We start from the raw sequence: 18,224 nt of genomic DNA on the forward strand, positions 1-18,224 counted from the left end.
CATCCAACTCCACGTGTCACTTAACCATTAAAGCATCATCATTAACACCATTAACCGTCATTATATCATTCAGCCGTGCAAGCTTTGTTTTGGATGAAAAAAGAGAGATAAAGTCGAGTGAGAAGAAAGAAATCGTGACCCTTCAAAAACTTTCGAGTTCGATTTCTTAAATTTTGTAACTTTGATAAAAAATCTAATCCAATTAGAAAAATCGATGGTAAAATTCTCTTCCAAGCTTGTATGGTTCAGCCAAGTAAGATAAAGATGGAGTAGTCGATTTTTTTCGACGTTTTCTTTTTCAATTATTTGATCAGAAACTTTCTCTAGAGCTTCGGTTGTTGTGATTTTCGCACGAAAATAAGAGTTGATAATTTTGTTTTGATTAAATGTGAATGTGATAAGTGAATATTAGTTTGATTGATTATTATTTGAGTTTGATTGAGTTTATGTCGAAGTTTGTTGAATTATTGTTGTTTTCTTGAGATCTATGGTTCGACCATGTGAGAACAGCACAGCTGAGGTATTATTGACGACTTTTGGCGCTATTGCAATATGGGATATTGATAAATGTTGATGAGGTTTGATGGTAAAACTATGAAAAATCGATAACCGTAAAGCTCAAAAATGGATTAAAAATCAAGTATAAATTTTGGAGAAAGTCACAAGAAAGGTTTCGGTTTTGGAGAGCTGTTTTATCACCAACACAATTATTTTTGAGAATAAAATTGTAATTTGATAAAAGATTGAGGTTGATTTTGTAATTATATAAGTTTTGGAGTATTTTGAGTAAAAAGTAAGAGTTTAGAGGTAAATGGGCATTCTATAAAAATTCTGGGTTACTTTTGTAAATATTAATATATCTGAGATTTAGTTAATATTTTCTAAAAATATTGGGCTAAAAATAAAATACTTAAAAGCTTAGGTTTAAAATATAATTTCTAAATGATAAAGAATAAAGCTTTAATGAAACTAGTTTTTGTATATCAAATTAGTATATTCGTATTAAAGCCATTATTTTTATTAAGTAAGAAAAGAAAAGTAAAATAATAAGATCCTCTAGAAGCATTAGAAATATAGAGTTATGTTGAGAATCTTACAATCATCTTTTCATAAGACATTTAAGGAAATGCCAGAGAATAGTGCGAACAAGATTTGATATATTGAGAATAATAAAGTAAAAGACTGAAAAAAGAAAAAATAGAAGAAAAAAAAAGAAAGAAAATGAGCAGAGATATTGTTTGACACTGAGAACGAGCTGAGATGGTTGTTTATTGGTGAAAACGAGCAAATGTATGGTGGTAATTTCACCGAGAAGTTGCTTTCTAAGGATACATCATCCATAGAGGGTCGCACCTGTAAGGTGGTGTCCTTACAGAGGTTATCAGTACATACATTAGCTAGGAATGAGCCGCAACTATAAGACAGAGGTTGCTTACAGAGGTTATGTTTGCGTACATTAGCTCAAGAAAGTCGCACCTGTAAGGTAGAGGTTGTTTACAGAGGTTATACTAAATGGAAAGTCAAGCTTAGACAAAAGTTGCTCAGTTATGTCGGGAGTGGGTAGAAACCAACAGATGAGCTTATTACCTGCACTAGGAATAGGCATGCATTATGATTGTTTGTGCATATTTTTTGTGAATTGTGTTTTCTGTAATTATGTGTGTGTTATATCTGATTTCTATGCTCTTTAATTATTATGCCTGGTTGTGCTTGTTGACTGTTGCTATGGCTGAGTATTTAATAAAATGAACCTAACTAGCTATCCCGACCCAACTAGGGACTTCCTAGTTCTTAACCCTTCTTTTCCTTCTTTAGATGGAGACGGGAGTGATCTTCTATGAGTTGGACGATCCCTACATATACGAGGACCCGATGCATTACATTTTCTACATAGTAGCCGCTGAGCTTCGAGTACGACTGTATGTGTTACATGACCATCCTTTCCAGAATCTGATCAACACTCCTTTCTTTGACCCTGACGCCCCCTACGAGTTTCCTTTATCTTGGCTTCATTTGGATGCTCCACATAATCTGTTTCCTATGAACCTAGACACTCTCATCCTGTACAGCCTGAGGACCAGGTTATTCCCCTGCCGGACCCAGTTGAGCAACACGTGCCTAAGTGGAATGTTCCACTAGAGCCGGTTTCATCACCTTCGTCTGGTGCATAGACCAGAGAGCAGTCTAGACTTTCTGTAGATACTTTGGATACATCACCTGTGAACAGACTTGTGTCTACTGATGGGCCTGTGCATATGGATTTGACCAATGATAGCTTATGTCACGGCATCTTAGGCTAATTTTACTAGCCTTTTTCTTTGTTTTTAATAGGTTTTATGGACTTTCTTGAGTTATAAGTAAGCAATTTGGGTAGAAATTCATACATACCTAGATTCATCCAATTATGATTAATTTGATGTAATTTCATGAGAATTATGCTATAATTACTTGTGTGCTAAGAATGATTAGAATTCTCATGACTTTAGCAAAGCTTTGATGCATATGTTGGTTGATGATAGGTGAAAGAAAGTATGGAGGAAGGTTGGAGAAGGAGCTTGGAGAAGATGAAGAAGAAGCAATGTTGGTGGCTAAGTTGGACCACCAATGTCGCCTCCAACGTTGGAAGAGGGGCAAAGAAAGTCTCTACATGATTAACTGTTGTTCACGTTTGAGGGAGCGTTGGACATCCAACGGTAACCCCAACATGGTAAAGAAATGAGCTCCCTGGAGACTCTGAAAAATTGCAGCGACACGCATGCATGCTACACGCATACATGCGGATGGGAATTTCTTGCAATCCACATGCACGCGTGCTGTGCGTGTACGCGTGGATATGCAACGTTGGACCCCAAACGTTACCTTAAACATGAAAGCCAACGTGCGCAATCTTGAATCTGAAATTCTGATTTAGAAAAAGTACAATGACGCGCTCGCGTAGATGTGAATTTTGAGCATCCACGCACACGCGTACATGACGCGCACGTGTAGATGTGAATTTTGACCCAAGCGCGCAGACGCGACAGCACGCGTACGCGTGGGTTAGCAGAACGTTGGCTGACGAATGGATTTTTGACGGTTTAGAATTTTCCAAATGAAATCTCGTTGTAAAGTATAGTTTCTAAACCAAACAATAATCCTTTCATACAAAAGATTGTTTGTCACAAGTAACAAACCCCTAAATTTATAAACCGAAGTATTTAGACCTCGGGTCGTTCTCCCTAGGAATTACAATAAAGTGTCTTGTTATTGGTTGTGAATTATATTTAGGGTTTTTAAGATTTTAGACAAGAAATCAAAATGGCAAAGAAAACAAACTAACAACTAATAAAACTCTTGGCAAGATATGAGAACTAGAAGTCCTATCCTAGTTATCCTTCTCAATTATGATGAGAATTGTGTATTGCTCCCACTTAGTTAACCTCTAACCATGGAGGAAAGTCAAGTGGATGAATCAATTTGATTCCTCAAGTCCTAATCAACTCCTAAAGGAAAGACTAGCTTTAGAGGCATTCAAATCAATTAGCAACTTCTAATTATCAATCAACAAAGGAATTAGATAACTCAAGAGTCACTAATTACTCTACCTAGGCCAAGAGGAACAAAACCTACACTAAAATCCAACCAAGCATTTCATCAAACACTTGGAAGGCACTAAAGAAAAGCAAAGGAAATTGACAACAAGAATAGGATCTAACAACATTTATTGAAAGGAATTAACAACAACAATTAAAAGAAACACATTTATTATGAATTACTTTTTATTGAATTGAAAGAAAGTAGAAGGAACAATGCTAGATCTACAACAAAATATAAGAACAACATAAAGGAAATTACAACAAAAGAATAGAGGAAGATTGCAACAACAAAGAATTAAAAGGTAGAAGTAGAAGAAAGCAAGATTGAAACCTAGATCTAAGAACTAATCCTAATCCTAATCCTAATTCTAGAGAGAAGTGAGAGCTTCTCTCTCTAGAACTACTTCTAAACTAATCCTAATGAACTAATGAGTTGGAATCCCCTTTTCTCTTCAATCATTGGCTTTAAATAGCATCTTTGGCGCCAAAGTTGGTTGGGATTGGGCCCCACAACCCTTCAGAATTCGTTGGCCACGTTTTCATTAAAAAATCATAAACCAACACCGACGCGTACGCGCACAGCACGCGTACGCGTCCATGGAGTGATTCGCAGGTGCGCGCAAGCGCCAGGTGCGCGCGCGCGTCCATGGGCGAGTTCAACTTCTTTGACTTTTCATGATTTCTCCACTTTGCATGCTTTCCTTTTCACTCCCTTGATCCATTCCTAGCTTTTTCAATCTGAAATCACTAGCAAACATATCAAGACATCTAGTGGAATCAAAGGGGGATTGAAATCATCAAATTAAAGGCCTAAAAAGCATGTTTTCACATCTAAGCACAAATAAGGAGACAATCATAAAACCATGCTATTTCATTGAATAAATGTGGGTAAAAGGTGATAAAATCTCTTAAAATCAATACAAGACAAACCGTCAAAATGGGGTTTGTCAACCTCCCCACACTTAAACCAAGCATGTCCTCATGCTTAAACCAAGAATGAAGTAAAGGGTATGGCATTTATTCAATGGAAACTAACTAAATGCAATCTACCTATATGCAACTATCTAGATGAATGCAATTGCTTGGTCAAAATAAATTAATTCCCAAGAAGCATATATGAACAAGGGCTAAGGACTAACAAGTCTAATCCACAATTGATTTGAGTTATTAAATATTTTTTTTACAAACTTGCATGAAGATTATGATCATAGGTGAAAACATGTAATTGAGCATCAAACCCTCACCGGATGTGTTTGCACTCTATTCGCTCAAGTGTTTAGGGTTGATTCACTCAATTCTCTCCTAATCATGCTTTCTAAGATTTGTTTTTCTTCTCACAATCAACAAATATTTCATGCATGCATACATATATCATGAGGTCTTTTCATAGGTTGTAATGGGGTTAGGGTCAAGGTAGGATGCATATTTGGTCAAGTGAGTTTGAAATTTGAATCTTCGATAAGCTTAAACTTTCCACCTAACCTATGTCATCCTATACAATTAAATTCCAACCTAACTACCCATTCCTCACTTTTTCACATACTCATGCATTTTCTTTTCATTTCACAACACTTATGCATTGATTCTTATTGAGCTTCACTTTGCTTTGGGGCATTTTGTCCCCTTTTTATTTCTTTCTTTTTCTTCTTTTTCTTTCTTTTTCTAATTTTTTTCTTCCTTTTCCATATTATTTTTCTTTTCTTTTTCGTTTGTTTTTCTCATTTTTTTTTTCTATATACAAGAACATCAATGCATAAGGTCTATTCATTTGATCAATACATGAGCATGTACCCAATTCCCAATATTCTCAATAAAAATACAAAACTACCCTTTTATTCACCCAATGTCCCAAGGTTCCCACACTTGAATGATACTCACACACACTAGCCTAAGCCGATCAAAGATCCAAATAAGGACATTTATTTTTTTTTCGCTTTAGGCTTGTAATGTGCTAAAATTAAGAACAAGTGGGTCAAGCGTTGGCTCAAATTGGCTAACAAAGGAATATAAAAGGTTAGGCTATTTGGGTAAGTGAGCTAATGAAATGATGGCCTCAATCATATAAATGCATGTATACACAAAATAATGGACATAAAGAATCAAACAAATCAAAGATTGCAATCATAGAAAGAGAATAATGCACACAAGAATGGAAAATAAGTGGTTATAAAATGTAACCATATCAATAGGCTCAAATCTCACTTGCTTGTGTTCTTAGCTCAAAACATGATCCACAATATATATATTTCAAGCAAGTTCTATGAAAAGTTTTCACCCAAATCAATTAAGGTGCCTTATAGATAAAAATCTTGAAAATTTTTATTATTTTGACTAAGCTTATTGTGTATACATGTACAAAAATTAAGAGAATGCAAATAAAAATCCTAAAATCCTAAAATGAAATGCAAAAGTGATGGGATTAGAAACTTGTCACCCGAAATCGTCGATCGGTCGGACGACCTCCCCACACTTAAAAGTTTGCACCGTCCTCGGTGCACTCAAAGATGAGCAAGGGGGTACGACGACTTTCCGGATTGCTACGTGTTCTTAGTCTTGCTTCCGTTATTGCTTGTGGTGCATTCATCATGAAAATCAAAAATATAACACCATAAGGTAGGGTAATACAAAAGCAAGGAAGCATAATTGTTGGAATGAGGTAAATCACTAGAATTGAGTGAGTGAATTAGTGTGACATTAATGACAAATAAGTGTGTGAATTCTAAATTGCGCAGTTTAGAGCACACATTAGCATAAAAGTTATGTCACAAAAGAAACATGCACTTTACTCATTCTACTATGCTTGAGATGCTTTAAGTGAACTTGTAAGGTAAAACAAGCATTAAAGAAGCATGAAAGCATTCAAGCCAAACACATATGGATGCATATAATCATAAAGTACAATGCATTAAGGTAAATGCACAACATCATCCATCAAGAGGTTGCCTAATCACAAAATAAGGCTCAAATCACATGGTGGCCAAATCATGTAATTCAAGAAGAGTTACAAGCTCGAAGGCAATTCTCATCATTTGGTATTTTTCAAAAGATAAGCATGAAAAACTCAAGACCAAGTAGCAAAATATAACCTCAATCATAGGATCCAACAAAGATTATCTAAAAACATTAATGCTAAATTAGCATTTAGGCAATAAGGGGGAAGCAATGCATAGTAAACAAAGTCAATAATCCAACACTTATGATGAAAAGAGAGAGAATAAAATGAAAACTAAACTAAAACTAACTAATCAACTAACTAACTAACTAATTAACTAACTAACTAAAATAAATGGTTATCAATGGCGTTTGGAAGTGTTGGATGAGGGGTAGGAGGAGGGAAAAAGAAATGAGAAGGAAGGAAATGGAAAGGGGAGAAGAAAAGAAATGTGGTGAAGGAAGAAAATCCGCGCGTACGCGCGCATGCCACGCGCGCGCGGATGGTTTATTTCGAGAGTGGCGCGTACGCGTCATGTGCGCATACGCGTGAATTGGTTTGTGCCTCAGGCCCAATTCTCGCATGGTGCAGGCCTAACTCTCGGGTCAAGGTATGGACGGTGGAACTTCTCAATCCACGCGTACGCGTGTATGGCGCGCACACGTGGATGGTCCAAAAATGCTTGATGCACGCGTACGCACGCAGTGCGCGTACGCGTGGATGGTGCTCTGTTTTTTCAAAAAATTTTGCTATGTTTTTGCACCAATCCAAGCATTCCAAACCTCCAAACAGCTACCAAAACACCCTAGAACCTTATTCAACATACTATACTACTAACTAAACTCAATAAAACACTAAAAACAAGGAATTAAACTAATTCTACCAATATTTACAAAAGATGAAAATGAGAATCTACCTACAATGGCAACTCAATTCACTTATTAACAAAACTAAAAGAGTATGGAAAGAGTTTACCATGGTGGGGTGTCTCCCACCTAGCACTTTTATTTATTGTCCTTAAGTTGGACTTATGGGGAGCTTTTTATCAAGGTGGCTTGTGCTTGTACTCATCTTGGAACATCCACCAATGCTTGGTCTTCCAATAAGCTCCATCATTCAAGATTAATATCTCCAAGCTTTGATGGAGTTCTTCACAAACCATGGGCTCCCAATGTTGATCCTCATGTGTTCCCGAATCCCATATTTTGTCTTCACACCCATCTCCAAGTTGATTATCATTAATCCATGTGGGTGGTGAGCAAGGTGAATTCTCAATAGAGTGACCAAACATCCTTATAGACCCAAGCAATCTAGTTCTACACCAACTCTTACAATGAAGCTTTGAGTATGCAACCATGATGAACCTAGAATGATATTTCGAACCACTAACCATCTCCTTTTTACTCTTAAAGCCACAAACATGTCTTAGTTGACCATCCGTCTTAAGCAAACCATATTCAAGGGGAATAATAAAGCTTGAGCATAAGGAATTTACCCACTTGAATGAGAGAGTGGATGGTGGTGGCTTGGGGAGAGGTATTTCCAATGTGCTAGTAAACTCCACTCCCTTGTTTGCTTCTTTGTCAATCTCCACCTCTTCATAAACTTCTTCTTTCGCAATCCTTTGTTCATCAACTTCCTCTAACTCTTCTCCATCACTCAAGTCATAAATGGGAGGTTGAGAGAAATCTACCTCCATATCACTTTCAAATTCATTGGGAGAAGGTTCTTCAAATTCAAAGGATTCTTCACCAAGAAGATTGGATGCATGATCTTCATCACCAAGGGAACTCAATTCTTGCTTCATTCCTTCCAAGTCTTCATTCAAAAATTGTTTTGGAGGTTGTGCACTTTCCTCCTCAACATCAAATTCAATCTTCTTGGAGGGGTTTTCTTCAATTCTAAGTTCCCGAGGGGGTTCCGCATCTCCTAAGTCTTCAACCACTTCTTCCTTTTCTTCAATGACCATAGGTTCCTCCAATTGTTCTAACACAAAGTAGCATTCCTCATTCTCCACCAAAGTTTCAAATCTCTCCTTTAAGCTATGCTTTTCAATTGATTCTCCACATGTAACCATGGGAGTGCCTTGAGTACTCAAATATTGGGAGACTAAATTGCTTACTACCTTGGTCAAAGTAGCCATAAATTCTAGTGTCTCCCTTTGCATTTCTCCTTGCCCTTGAAGTATAAGGCTAAGGGTTTCATCCATTGAAGATTGGAGTGGATAAAAGGGTTCATTGTCTTGGAGAAAGGGTTCATTATAGGAAGGTGGTTCTTCTTGGTAAGGTGGTGGTGTGTATTGAGGTGGTTCTTGGGAGTAGTAATCTTGGAATTGTGGTTCCATGTATGGCTCATATGGTTCAAAAGGTGGTTGGTGTAGTGGATATGAATCATGGTCATATGGAGGTGTTTGGTGAAAATAGACTTGAGAGTGTGGCTGAGACTCATGTTGAGGATATGACTCATAGGCATATGGTGGTGGTTCTTGAAAGTCACAAGGAGATTCACCATAGCCATTGGATTGGTGTGCATCATGGAATGGCTCTTCTTCATAGTGCATTGGTGGATGTTGTTGCCATGAAGATTGATCATATGTATATGGCTCCTCCCACCTTTGATTGTCCCATCCTTGATGCATCTCTTCATTGAAGTTCTCATCACCTACAACATAGTTGTAATCACACTCATAGCCAAAATGAGAATTCATGATAGTAAGAGAAGGTAAAACAAAAACAAAAACAAAAAATTAGTAACAAATAAAGAGAACACACTAAAAACTAACAAAGAAGCAAAGAGAAAACATATTCACAATATTCACATATATACAATAACCAATAACATAACACCATTGCAACTCCCCGGCAACGGCGCCATTTTGACGAATGGATTTTTGACGGTTTAGAATTTTCCAAATGAAATTTCGTTGTAAAGTATAGTTTCTAAACCAAACAATAATCCTTTCATACAAAAGATTGTTTGTCACAAGTAACAAACCCCTAAATTTATAAACCGAAGTATTTAGACCTCGGGTCGTTCTCCCTAGGAATTACAATAAAGTGTCTTGTTATTGGTTGTGAATTATATTTAGGGTTTTTAAGATTTTAGACAAGAAATCAAAATGGCAAAGAAAACAAACTAACAACTAATAAAACTCTTGGCAAGATATGAGAACTAGAAGTCCTATCCTAGTTATCCTTCTCAATTATGATGAGAATTGTGTATTGCTCCCACTTAGTTAACCTCTAACCATGGAGGAAAGTCAAGTGGATGAATCAATTTGATTCCTCAAGTCCTAATCAACTCCTAAAGGAAAGACTAGCTTTAGAGGCATTCAAATCAATTAGCAACTTCTAATTATCAATCAACAAAGGAATTAGATAACTCAAGAGTCACTAATTACTCTACCTAGGCCAAGAGGAACAAAACCTACACTAAAATCCAACCAAGCATTTCATCAAACACTTGGAAGGCACTAAAGAAAAGCAAAGGAAATTGACAACAAGAATAGGATCTAACAACATTTATTGAAAGGAATTAACAACAACAATTAAAAGAAACACATTTATTATGAATTACCTTTTATTGAATTGAAAGAAAGTAGAAGGAACAATGCTAGATCTACAACAAAATATAAGAACAACATAAAGGAAATTACAACAAAAGAATAGAGGAAGATTGCAACAACAAAGAATTAAAAGGTAGAAGTAGAAGAAAGCAAGATTGAAACCTAGATCTAAGAACTAATCCTAATCCTAATCCTAATTCTAGAGAGAAGTGAGAGCTTCTCTCTCTAGAACTACTTCTAAACTAATCCTAATGAACTAATGAGTTGGAATCCCCTTTTCTCTTTAATCATTGGCTTTAAATAGCATCTTTGGCGCCAAAGTTGGTTGGGATTGGGCCCCACAACCCTTCAGAATTCGTTGGCCACGTTTTCATTAAAAAATCATAAACAAACACCGACGCGTACGCGCACAGCACGCGTACGCGTCCATGGAGTGATTCGCAGGTGCGCGCAAGCGCCAGGTGCGCGCGCGCGTCCATGGGCGAGTTCAACTTCTTTGACTTTTCATGATTTCTCCACTTTGCATGCTTTCCTTTTCACTCCCTTGATCCATTCCTAGCCTTTTCAATCTGAAATCACTAGCAAACATATCAAGACATCTAGTGGAATCAAAGGGGGATTGAAATCATCAAATTAAAGGCCTAAAAGCATGTTTTCACATCTAAGCACAAATAAGGAGACAATCATAAAACCATGCTATTTCATTGAATAAATGTGGGTAAAAGGTGATAAAATCTCTTAAAATCAATACAAGACAAACCGTCAAAATGGGGTTTGTCATTGGCCCTCCAACGTTGAGTCAAACGCCAATGACAGCAAGCTTTCTGGTTTTTTTGATTTCGCTCTAAATGGCGTTTGAGTCAACATTGCGCATCAAACGTTGACTCCAACGTGAAGCATCAGAATTCACAATTCAAACAGATCTCTTCTCAACAGCAACGAAAACCAATTGGAGCCATTTTCAATCCAATTCCATCAAGGCCAAAAGCCCAATTCAGAGATTGAAGATGAATGGAAGAAAGTGTATAAATAGTTTAGAATTTAAGTTAGAGAGGAGCTTTTCCCATTTTTTCTATTTTTCTACACTTACTGCACTTTTCATTTTGAATTCAGAATGTATATTTTAATTCAAATTTCCATTTTGAGAGCTATGAACAACTAAACCCCTTTCATTGGGTTAGGGAGCTCTGTGTAATTCAATGGATCAACATTAGTTTTCATTCATCTTCTTCTTTTTTTTTCTCTTGATTTTGCTAGAAAGCTTTCGTTCTTCATCCGATTGGATAGTTATCTTGGGAAAGAAGCTTTTTATAATTGGATCTCCTCAGAACCTTGGAAGAGGAATGAGGAGATCATGCTAGAAATGCTTTCTCACATTGGATTAGATTTGGGTTTGGATGGATATAGTGACATGTAATCCTACCAACACTTTGATCTATGAATTTGTGTGGTATAATCAGTGACCAAACTTCATCTCTTCCCATGAGCACTTAAATCAAGGAATTGGGCAATTGTTCATGCTTAGAGAGATTGGTGAGCCAAGAAATTGGGATCCAATCACTTAAGATTGCCAAGGAGATCAATGAATGCATTGATTGCGAAAGAGATGAGAATGAATTTGATCCAGAGAATTATACATCTCCTGAACCCAATGATTCCCACACTCTGATCTACGCATTCTTTTATATTCTGCTTCCTTAATTTCATGCTTAATCCCCATTCCCATTTATTATTCAGCAATTTAAGATTCTGTCATTTAATTTCTTGCAATTTAAGATTTTGTCATTCAATTTCATGTAATTTAAGTTTCCCGCCAATTTACTTTCTGCAATTCTCAACCAAATCTGATTTCGCTCAACTAGCACAATTCACCAATTATAGTTGATTGATCTACCAATCCCTATGGGATTCGACCTCACTCTATTGTGAGTTTTTACTTGACGACAAACCGGTGCACTTGCCGGTAGGAAACTTGTTGAGAGATGGTTTTCGAGCATATCAAGTTTATGGTGCCGTTGTCGGGGATTGATTTTGTATTGACAATTACTAAATTGGAGGATAACTAGATTGAGCACTTTTCTTTTCTTTTGGTTAATGGAGTTTTTAATTTCAGCTGTTCATTTTAATTTTTCTGCAATTTTAGTTGCTTTTCCTTAATTTCTTCATTCTCTTTTACTTTCCAGCAAACTAACTCACTAACCCACTAACTATACTCTGTTTTAGTGGACTCTGCATTTGCTGTTTCTTGTACTTGTTCATTATATGACAGGTAGAAGAGAGGTCTCAACCTCATTTGATAGTGAACCCGAAAGAACCTTTCTAAGATTAAGGAGGGAAGCAAGAGGAAAGAGGGCTGTTGGTGCAGAAGAAGAGGAGGAAGATTTGGATATAACCATGGAGGATGATATGGAAAACCATTAGGAAGGAGAGGTGAATAATCATGCCAGAAGAGGTGGAGCCAACCCTGCGGGACAAGAAAGGAGAGTTCTGGGATCATACATCAATCCAAACCCAGGAAACTGTGGTAGCAGCATTCAAAAGCCAACTATCAATGCTAATAACTTCGAATTGAAACCCTAGCTCATAACTCTTGTCCAGAACAACTGCTCTTTTGGAGGGAGTTCCCTAGAGGATCCTAATGAGCATCTCACTAAATTCCAAAGGATATGTGACACGGTTAAATCTAATGGTGTTCATCCTGACACTTATAGCTTACTACTGTTTCCATTTTCTTTGAGGGACAAAGCATCAAAATGGCTAGAATAATTTCCAAAGGAAAGCTTGACCACCTGGGAAGATGTAATGAGCAGATTCTTGACAAGGTTCTACCCTCTACAAAAAGTAAATAGGCTAAGAACGGAAGTACAGACATTTAAACGCAAGATGGTGATACAATTTATGAAGCTTGGGAGAGATTCAAGGATTTGACAAGGAAATGCCCCCCTGATATGTTTAATAAGTGGGTGCAGATCCATATCTTTTATGAAGGGTCAAATCATGAATTGAAGAAGGCTATAGACCACTCATCTGCAGGTTCCCTAAACAAAAAGAAGATCATTGAAGAAGCCATTGATGTGATAGAAATAGTGGCTGACAATGAGTACTTTTATGCCTCAGACAGAAGCAACAACAGGGGAGTCCTAGAATTAAACCATATGGATGCAATCCTGGCTCAGAACAAGATGATTACCAAGTAACTGGCTGAATTGACTAAGCAAATGGAGAAGAATCAGGCCGCAGCAATCCATACTCAACCATCACCTCAAGAAGAGTTGGAGACAGAAGAAAGAGTTAACTGGGAGGATGCTAATTACCTTGGAAATTCATCTAGGCAAGCTAATGATCCGTATTCTAAAACCTATAACTCTGGTTGGAGAAACCACCTAAACTTTGGGTGGGGGAACCAACAAAACTAAGGCCAAGACCACAGACTACACAATCCAACTCAATATAACAACTCCAATCACCAAAACTCCAACCAAAGACCATACCAGACCACACAAAATACTTATTCACAGCAACCATACCAAAGCCACAACGATCACTCTCAACACCCCAATTCCAACCAACCATCACCACATGATGAAGATAGAATGGCCAAAATGGAAGCTATGATTGCCAATCTTTGCAAAGAGTCTGAAGCCATGAAAAAATTCTGGGAAGAAGTGAGGGATAGTATAAATAGCCGAGGATAGGTTATTAAGAACCTCGAATCTCAAATAGGACATCTTTCACAGCAGATTCCAAAGTTCACTGATAGTTTCCCAAGTGACACAGAGAAAAATCCAAGAGAGGAAATGAAGAAGGTGAGATGGGAAGAGTGTAAGGCAATTACTCTTGCAAATGAAGAAATCCTAGAAGAAGATACCAGTAAGCCAACAGAGCATAGCCAAGAAAGTTTCGAGAGAAACATGGAGAAAAAGGAACAAGGAGCTGGATCTATACAAGGGAAAGAAGCAATAAGGAAGGAAATGCCGGAATCTTATTTGCCAAAGGCACCATTTCCTCAGAGGCTCAGAGGAGGTGATAAAGAAATGTCATATTCAAGATTCCTAGATGTGTTCTCATCTCTCAGTGTCAACATTCCCTTTATCAAAACTCTCCAACAGATGCCTACATACATCAAGTGTATGAAAGAGCTACTGACCAAGAAAGGAACTTTAAAAGGGGGACAAACAGTGACAATGAACAAGAAATGTAGAGCTCTCATCAAGAAGGACGTGTTCCTGAAGAAGAAAGATCCAGGGAGCTTTCATATTCCATGTGTCATAGGAGAAACAAAAATTGACAGAGGATTTTGTGATCTAGGAGCTAGTATAAATGTAATGCCTCTGTCTCTTGTGAAGAAGTTGCAAGTCAATGAGCTGAGATCCATGATGAGCGGATAATTTATATGCTTTTTGGCATTGTTTTTAGGTAGTTTTTAGTATGATCTAGTTACTTTTAGGGATGTTTTCATTAGTTTTTATGTTAAATTCACATTTCTGGACTTTACTATGAGTTTGTGTGTTTTTCTGTGATTTCAGGTATTTTTTGGCTGAAATTGAGGGACCTGAGCAAAACTCTGATAAGAAGGCTGACAAAGGACTGCTGATGCTGTTGGAATCTGACCTCCCTGCACTCGAAATGGATTTTCTAGAGCTACAGAACTCGAAATGGTGCGCTCTCAACGGCGTTGGAAAGTAGACATCCAGAGCTTTCCAGCCATATATAATAGTTCATACTTTATTCGAGATTTGATGACGTAAATTGGTGCTCAACGCCAGTTCCATGCTGCATTCTGGAGTCAAACGCCAGAAACACGTCACGAACCAGAGTTGAACGCCAGAAACACGTTACAACTTGGCGTTCAACTCCAATAAAAGCCTCTTCACGTGTAACATTCAAGCTCAGCCCAAGCACACACCAAGTAGGCCCCAGATGTGGATTTCTGCATCAATTACTTACTTTTGTAAACCCTAAGTAGCTAGTTTATTATAAATAGGACATTTTACTATTGTATTTTCGTCTTGGATTGTATTTTTGATCTTTTGACCATGTTTTGGGGGCTGGCCTCTCGGCCATGCCTGAACCTTCATCACTTATGTATTTTCAACGGTGGAGTTTCTACACACCATAGATTAAGGGTGTGGAGCTCTGCTGTACCTCAAGTTTCAATGCAATTACTACTATTTTTCTATTCAATTTGGCTTGTTCTTATTCTAAGATATTTGTTCCACTTCAACATGATGAATGTGATGATCCGTGACACTCATCATCATTCTCACCTATGAACGCGTGACTGACAACCACTTCCGTTCTACCTTAGACCGGGCGCATATCTCTTGGATTCCTTAATCAGAATCTTCGTGGTATAAGCTAGAATTGATGGCGGCATTCATGGGAATCCGGAAAGTCTAACCTTGTCTGTGGTATTCCGAGTAGGATTCCGGAATTGAATGACTGTGATGAGCTTCAAACTCGCAATTGTTGGGCGTGATGACAAACGCAAAAGGATCAAGGGATTCTATTCCAACATGATCGAGAACCGACAAATGATTAGCCGTGCTGTGATAGAGCATTTGGACCATTTTCACTGAGAGGATGGGATGTAGCAATTGACAACAGTGATGCCCTACATTTAGCTTTCCATGGAAAGGAATAAGAAGGATTGAAGGAAGGCAGTAGGAAAGCAGAGATCCAACAGGGACAAGCATCTCCATACACTTATCTGAAATTCCCACCATTGAATTACATGAGTAACTCTATCTTTATTTTCTGTTTTATTTATTATTATTATTCGAAAATCCAATAATCAATTATTATCCGCCTAACTGAGATTTACAAGATGACCATAGCTTGCTTCATACCAACAATCTCCGTGGGATCGACCCTTACTCACGTAAGGTATTACTTGGACGACCCAGTGCACTTGCTGGTTAGTTGTGCGGAGTTGTGACTTAAGTGTGATTCACGTTTGAGAGCGCTACCAAGTCTTTGGAGCCATTGTTGATGATCACAATTTTGTGCACCAAGTTTTTGGCGCCGTTGCCGGGGATTGTTCGAGTTTGGACAACTAACGTTTCATCTTGTTGCTCAGATAAGGTAATTTTCTTTTCATTTTCTTTTCAAAAAAGTTTTCAAAAATTTTCTCTATTTTTCATTTTTCCAAAAAAATTAATTTTCGAAAAATATAATAAAAATACAAAAAAATCATAAAATCATAAAAATAAAAAATATTTTGTGTTTCTTGTTTGAGTCTTGAGTCAATTTTTAAAGTTTGGTGTCAATTGCATGCTTTAAAAATTTTTCTTGCATTTTTTTTGAAAATTCTTGCATTCATGGTGTTCTTCATAATCTTCAAGTTGTTCTTGACAAGTCTTCTTGTTTGATCTTGATGTTTTCTTGTTTTGTGTTGTTTGTTGTTTTTCATATGCATTTTTCGTTTGTTAGAGTCCATGCATTAAAGATTTCTAAGTTTGGTGTCTTGCATGTTTTCTTTGCATCAAAATTTTTTAAAAATATGTTCTTGATGTTCATCATGATCTTCAAAGTGTTCTTGATGTTCATCTTGACATTCATAGTATTCTTGCATGCATCATGTGTTTTGATCCAAAATTTTCATGTTTTGGATCATGTTTGTGTTTTTCTCTCTCCTCATTAAAAATTCAAAAATAAAAAATATCTTTCCTAATTTCCCTCAAAAATTTGAAATTTTGGGTTGACTTGGTCAAAAATTTTTTAAAATTAGTTGTTTCTTACAAGTCAAGTCAAATTTTCAATTTTAAAAATCCTATCTTTTCAAAACTTTTTCAAAAATCAAATCTTTTTCATTTTTATCTTATGATTTTCGAAAATTTAAAAATATTTTTCAAAAATCTTTCTCTTAATTTTATCTTTATTTTCGAAAACTATGCTAACAATTAATGTGGTTGATTCAAAAATTTGAAGTTTGTTACTTTCTTGTTAAGAAAGGTTCAATCTTTAAATTCTAGAATCATATCTTTTAGTTTCTTGTTAGTTAAGTAATTAATTTTAATTTTAAAAATTAAATCTTTTCTAACCATATATTTTTAATCATATCTTTTTATCTTATCTTTTATATCATATCTTTTTCAAAAATTTGATTTTAAAATATCTTATCTATTATCTAACTTCTTATCTTCTTATCTTTTCAAATTTGATTTTAATATCTTTTTCAACTAACTAATTAACATTTTGTTTGTTTCTTATCTTTTTCAAAAACACCTAACTACTTTTCCCTTTCTAATTTTCGAAAATATATCATCCCTTTTTCAAAATTGTTTTTAAATTAATTGATTGTTTTAAATTTTAATTTTAATTCTATCTCATCTTTAATTTTCGAAAATCACTAACTCCTTTTTCAAAATTAATTTTCGAATTCTCTCTCTCATCTTCCTCTATTTATTTATTTATTTACTAACACTTCTCTTCACCTCTCTTCATCTCCAATCACTTCCTCTATCCTTACCCTTGTGTTTGGATTATTCCTTCTTCTTAATCCTTATCCCCTTTCTTCTTCTACTAATAATAAGGATCCTCGTTACTGTGACATAGAGGATTCCTCTTCCTTTTCTTTTTCTCTTCTCTTTCATATGAGCAGGAACAAGGAAAAAGGCACTCTTGTTGAAGCTGATCCTGAACCTGAAAGGACTCTGAAGAAGAAACTAAGAGAAGCTAAATTACAACAACCCAGAGGCAACCTTTCTGAAATTTTCAAACAAGAGAAGGAGATGGCAACCGAACCCAACAACAATAATGCAAGGAGGATGCTTGGTGATTTTACTAAACCCAAGTCCAAGTTTGATGGAAGAAGCATCTCAATTCCTGCCATTGGAGCAAACAATATTGAGCTGAAACCTCATTTAGTTGCTTTAATGTAACAGAACTGCAAGTTTCATGGACTTCCATCTGAAGATCCTTACCAGTTTTTAACTGAGTTCTTGCAGATTTGTGAGACTGTTAAGATGAATGGAGTAGATCCTGAAGTCTACAGGCTCATGCTTTTCCCTTTTGCTATAAGAGACAGAGCTAAAACATGGTTGGACTCACAACCTAAAGATAGCCTGGACTCCTGGGATAAGCTGGTCACGACCTTCTTGGATAAATTCTTTCCTCCTCAAAAGCTGAGCAAGCTTAGAGTGGATGTTCA

General features: G+C 36.6%; 1 protein-coding gene and 1 non-coding gene across 2 annotated transcripts; one reads left to right on the top strand and one right to left on the bottom strand.

Annotated features, from left to right (window-relative positions):
* Nucleotides 1-12,919: 12,919 nt before the first annotated feature.
* LOC130972578 (small nucleolar RNA R71) lies at nt 12,920-13,025 on the bottom strand. Its single transcript, XR_009083738.1, has one exon. It is a non-coding gene; the product is annotated as a small nucleolar RNA R71 (small nucleolar RNA).
* Nucleotides 13,026-13,290: 265 nt separating this feature from the next.
* LOC130966590 (uncharacterized) lies at nt 13,291-14,460 on the top strand. Its single transcript, XM_057891403.1, has 2 exons — nt 13,291-13,441; nt 13,796-14,460. The coding sequence occupies exons 1-2, from the start codon at nt 13,291-13,293 to the stop codon at nt 14,458-14,460; spliced, it is 816 nt and encodes a 271-aa protein (XP_057747386.1).
* Nucleotides 14,461-18,224: the final 3,764 nt, after the last annotated feature.

Source organism: Arachis stenosperma, chromosome 3 (assembly GCF_014773155.1).
Source record: "Arachis stenosperma cultivar V10309 chromosome 3, arast.V10309.gnm1.PFL2, whole genome shotgun sequence".
NCBI classification, from domain to species: domain Eukaryota; kingdom Viridiplantae; phylum Streptophyta; class Magnoliopsida; order Fabales; family Fabaceae; genus Arachis; species Arachis stenosperma.

Excerpts from the sequence above, each read along its gene's own strand:
- LOC130966590 (XM_057891403.1), top strand. The coding sequence starts at position 13,291 with ATGGAGAAGAATCAGGCCGCAGCAATCCATACTCAACCATCACCTCAA. Across the intron at positions 13,442-13,795 it reads TTCTAAAACCTATAACTCTG|GACATCTTTCACAGCAGATT; the intron begins GTTGGAGAAACC and ends AATCTCAAATAG.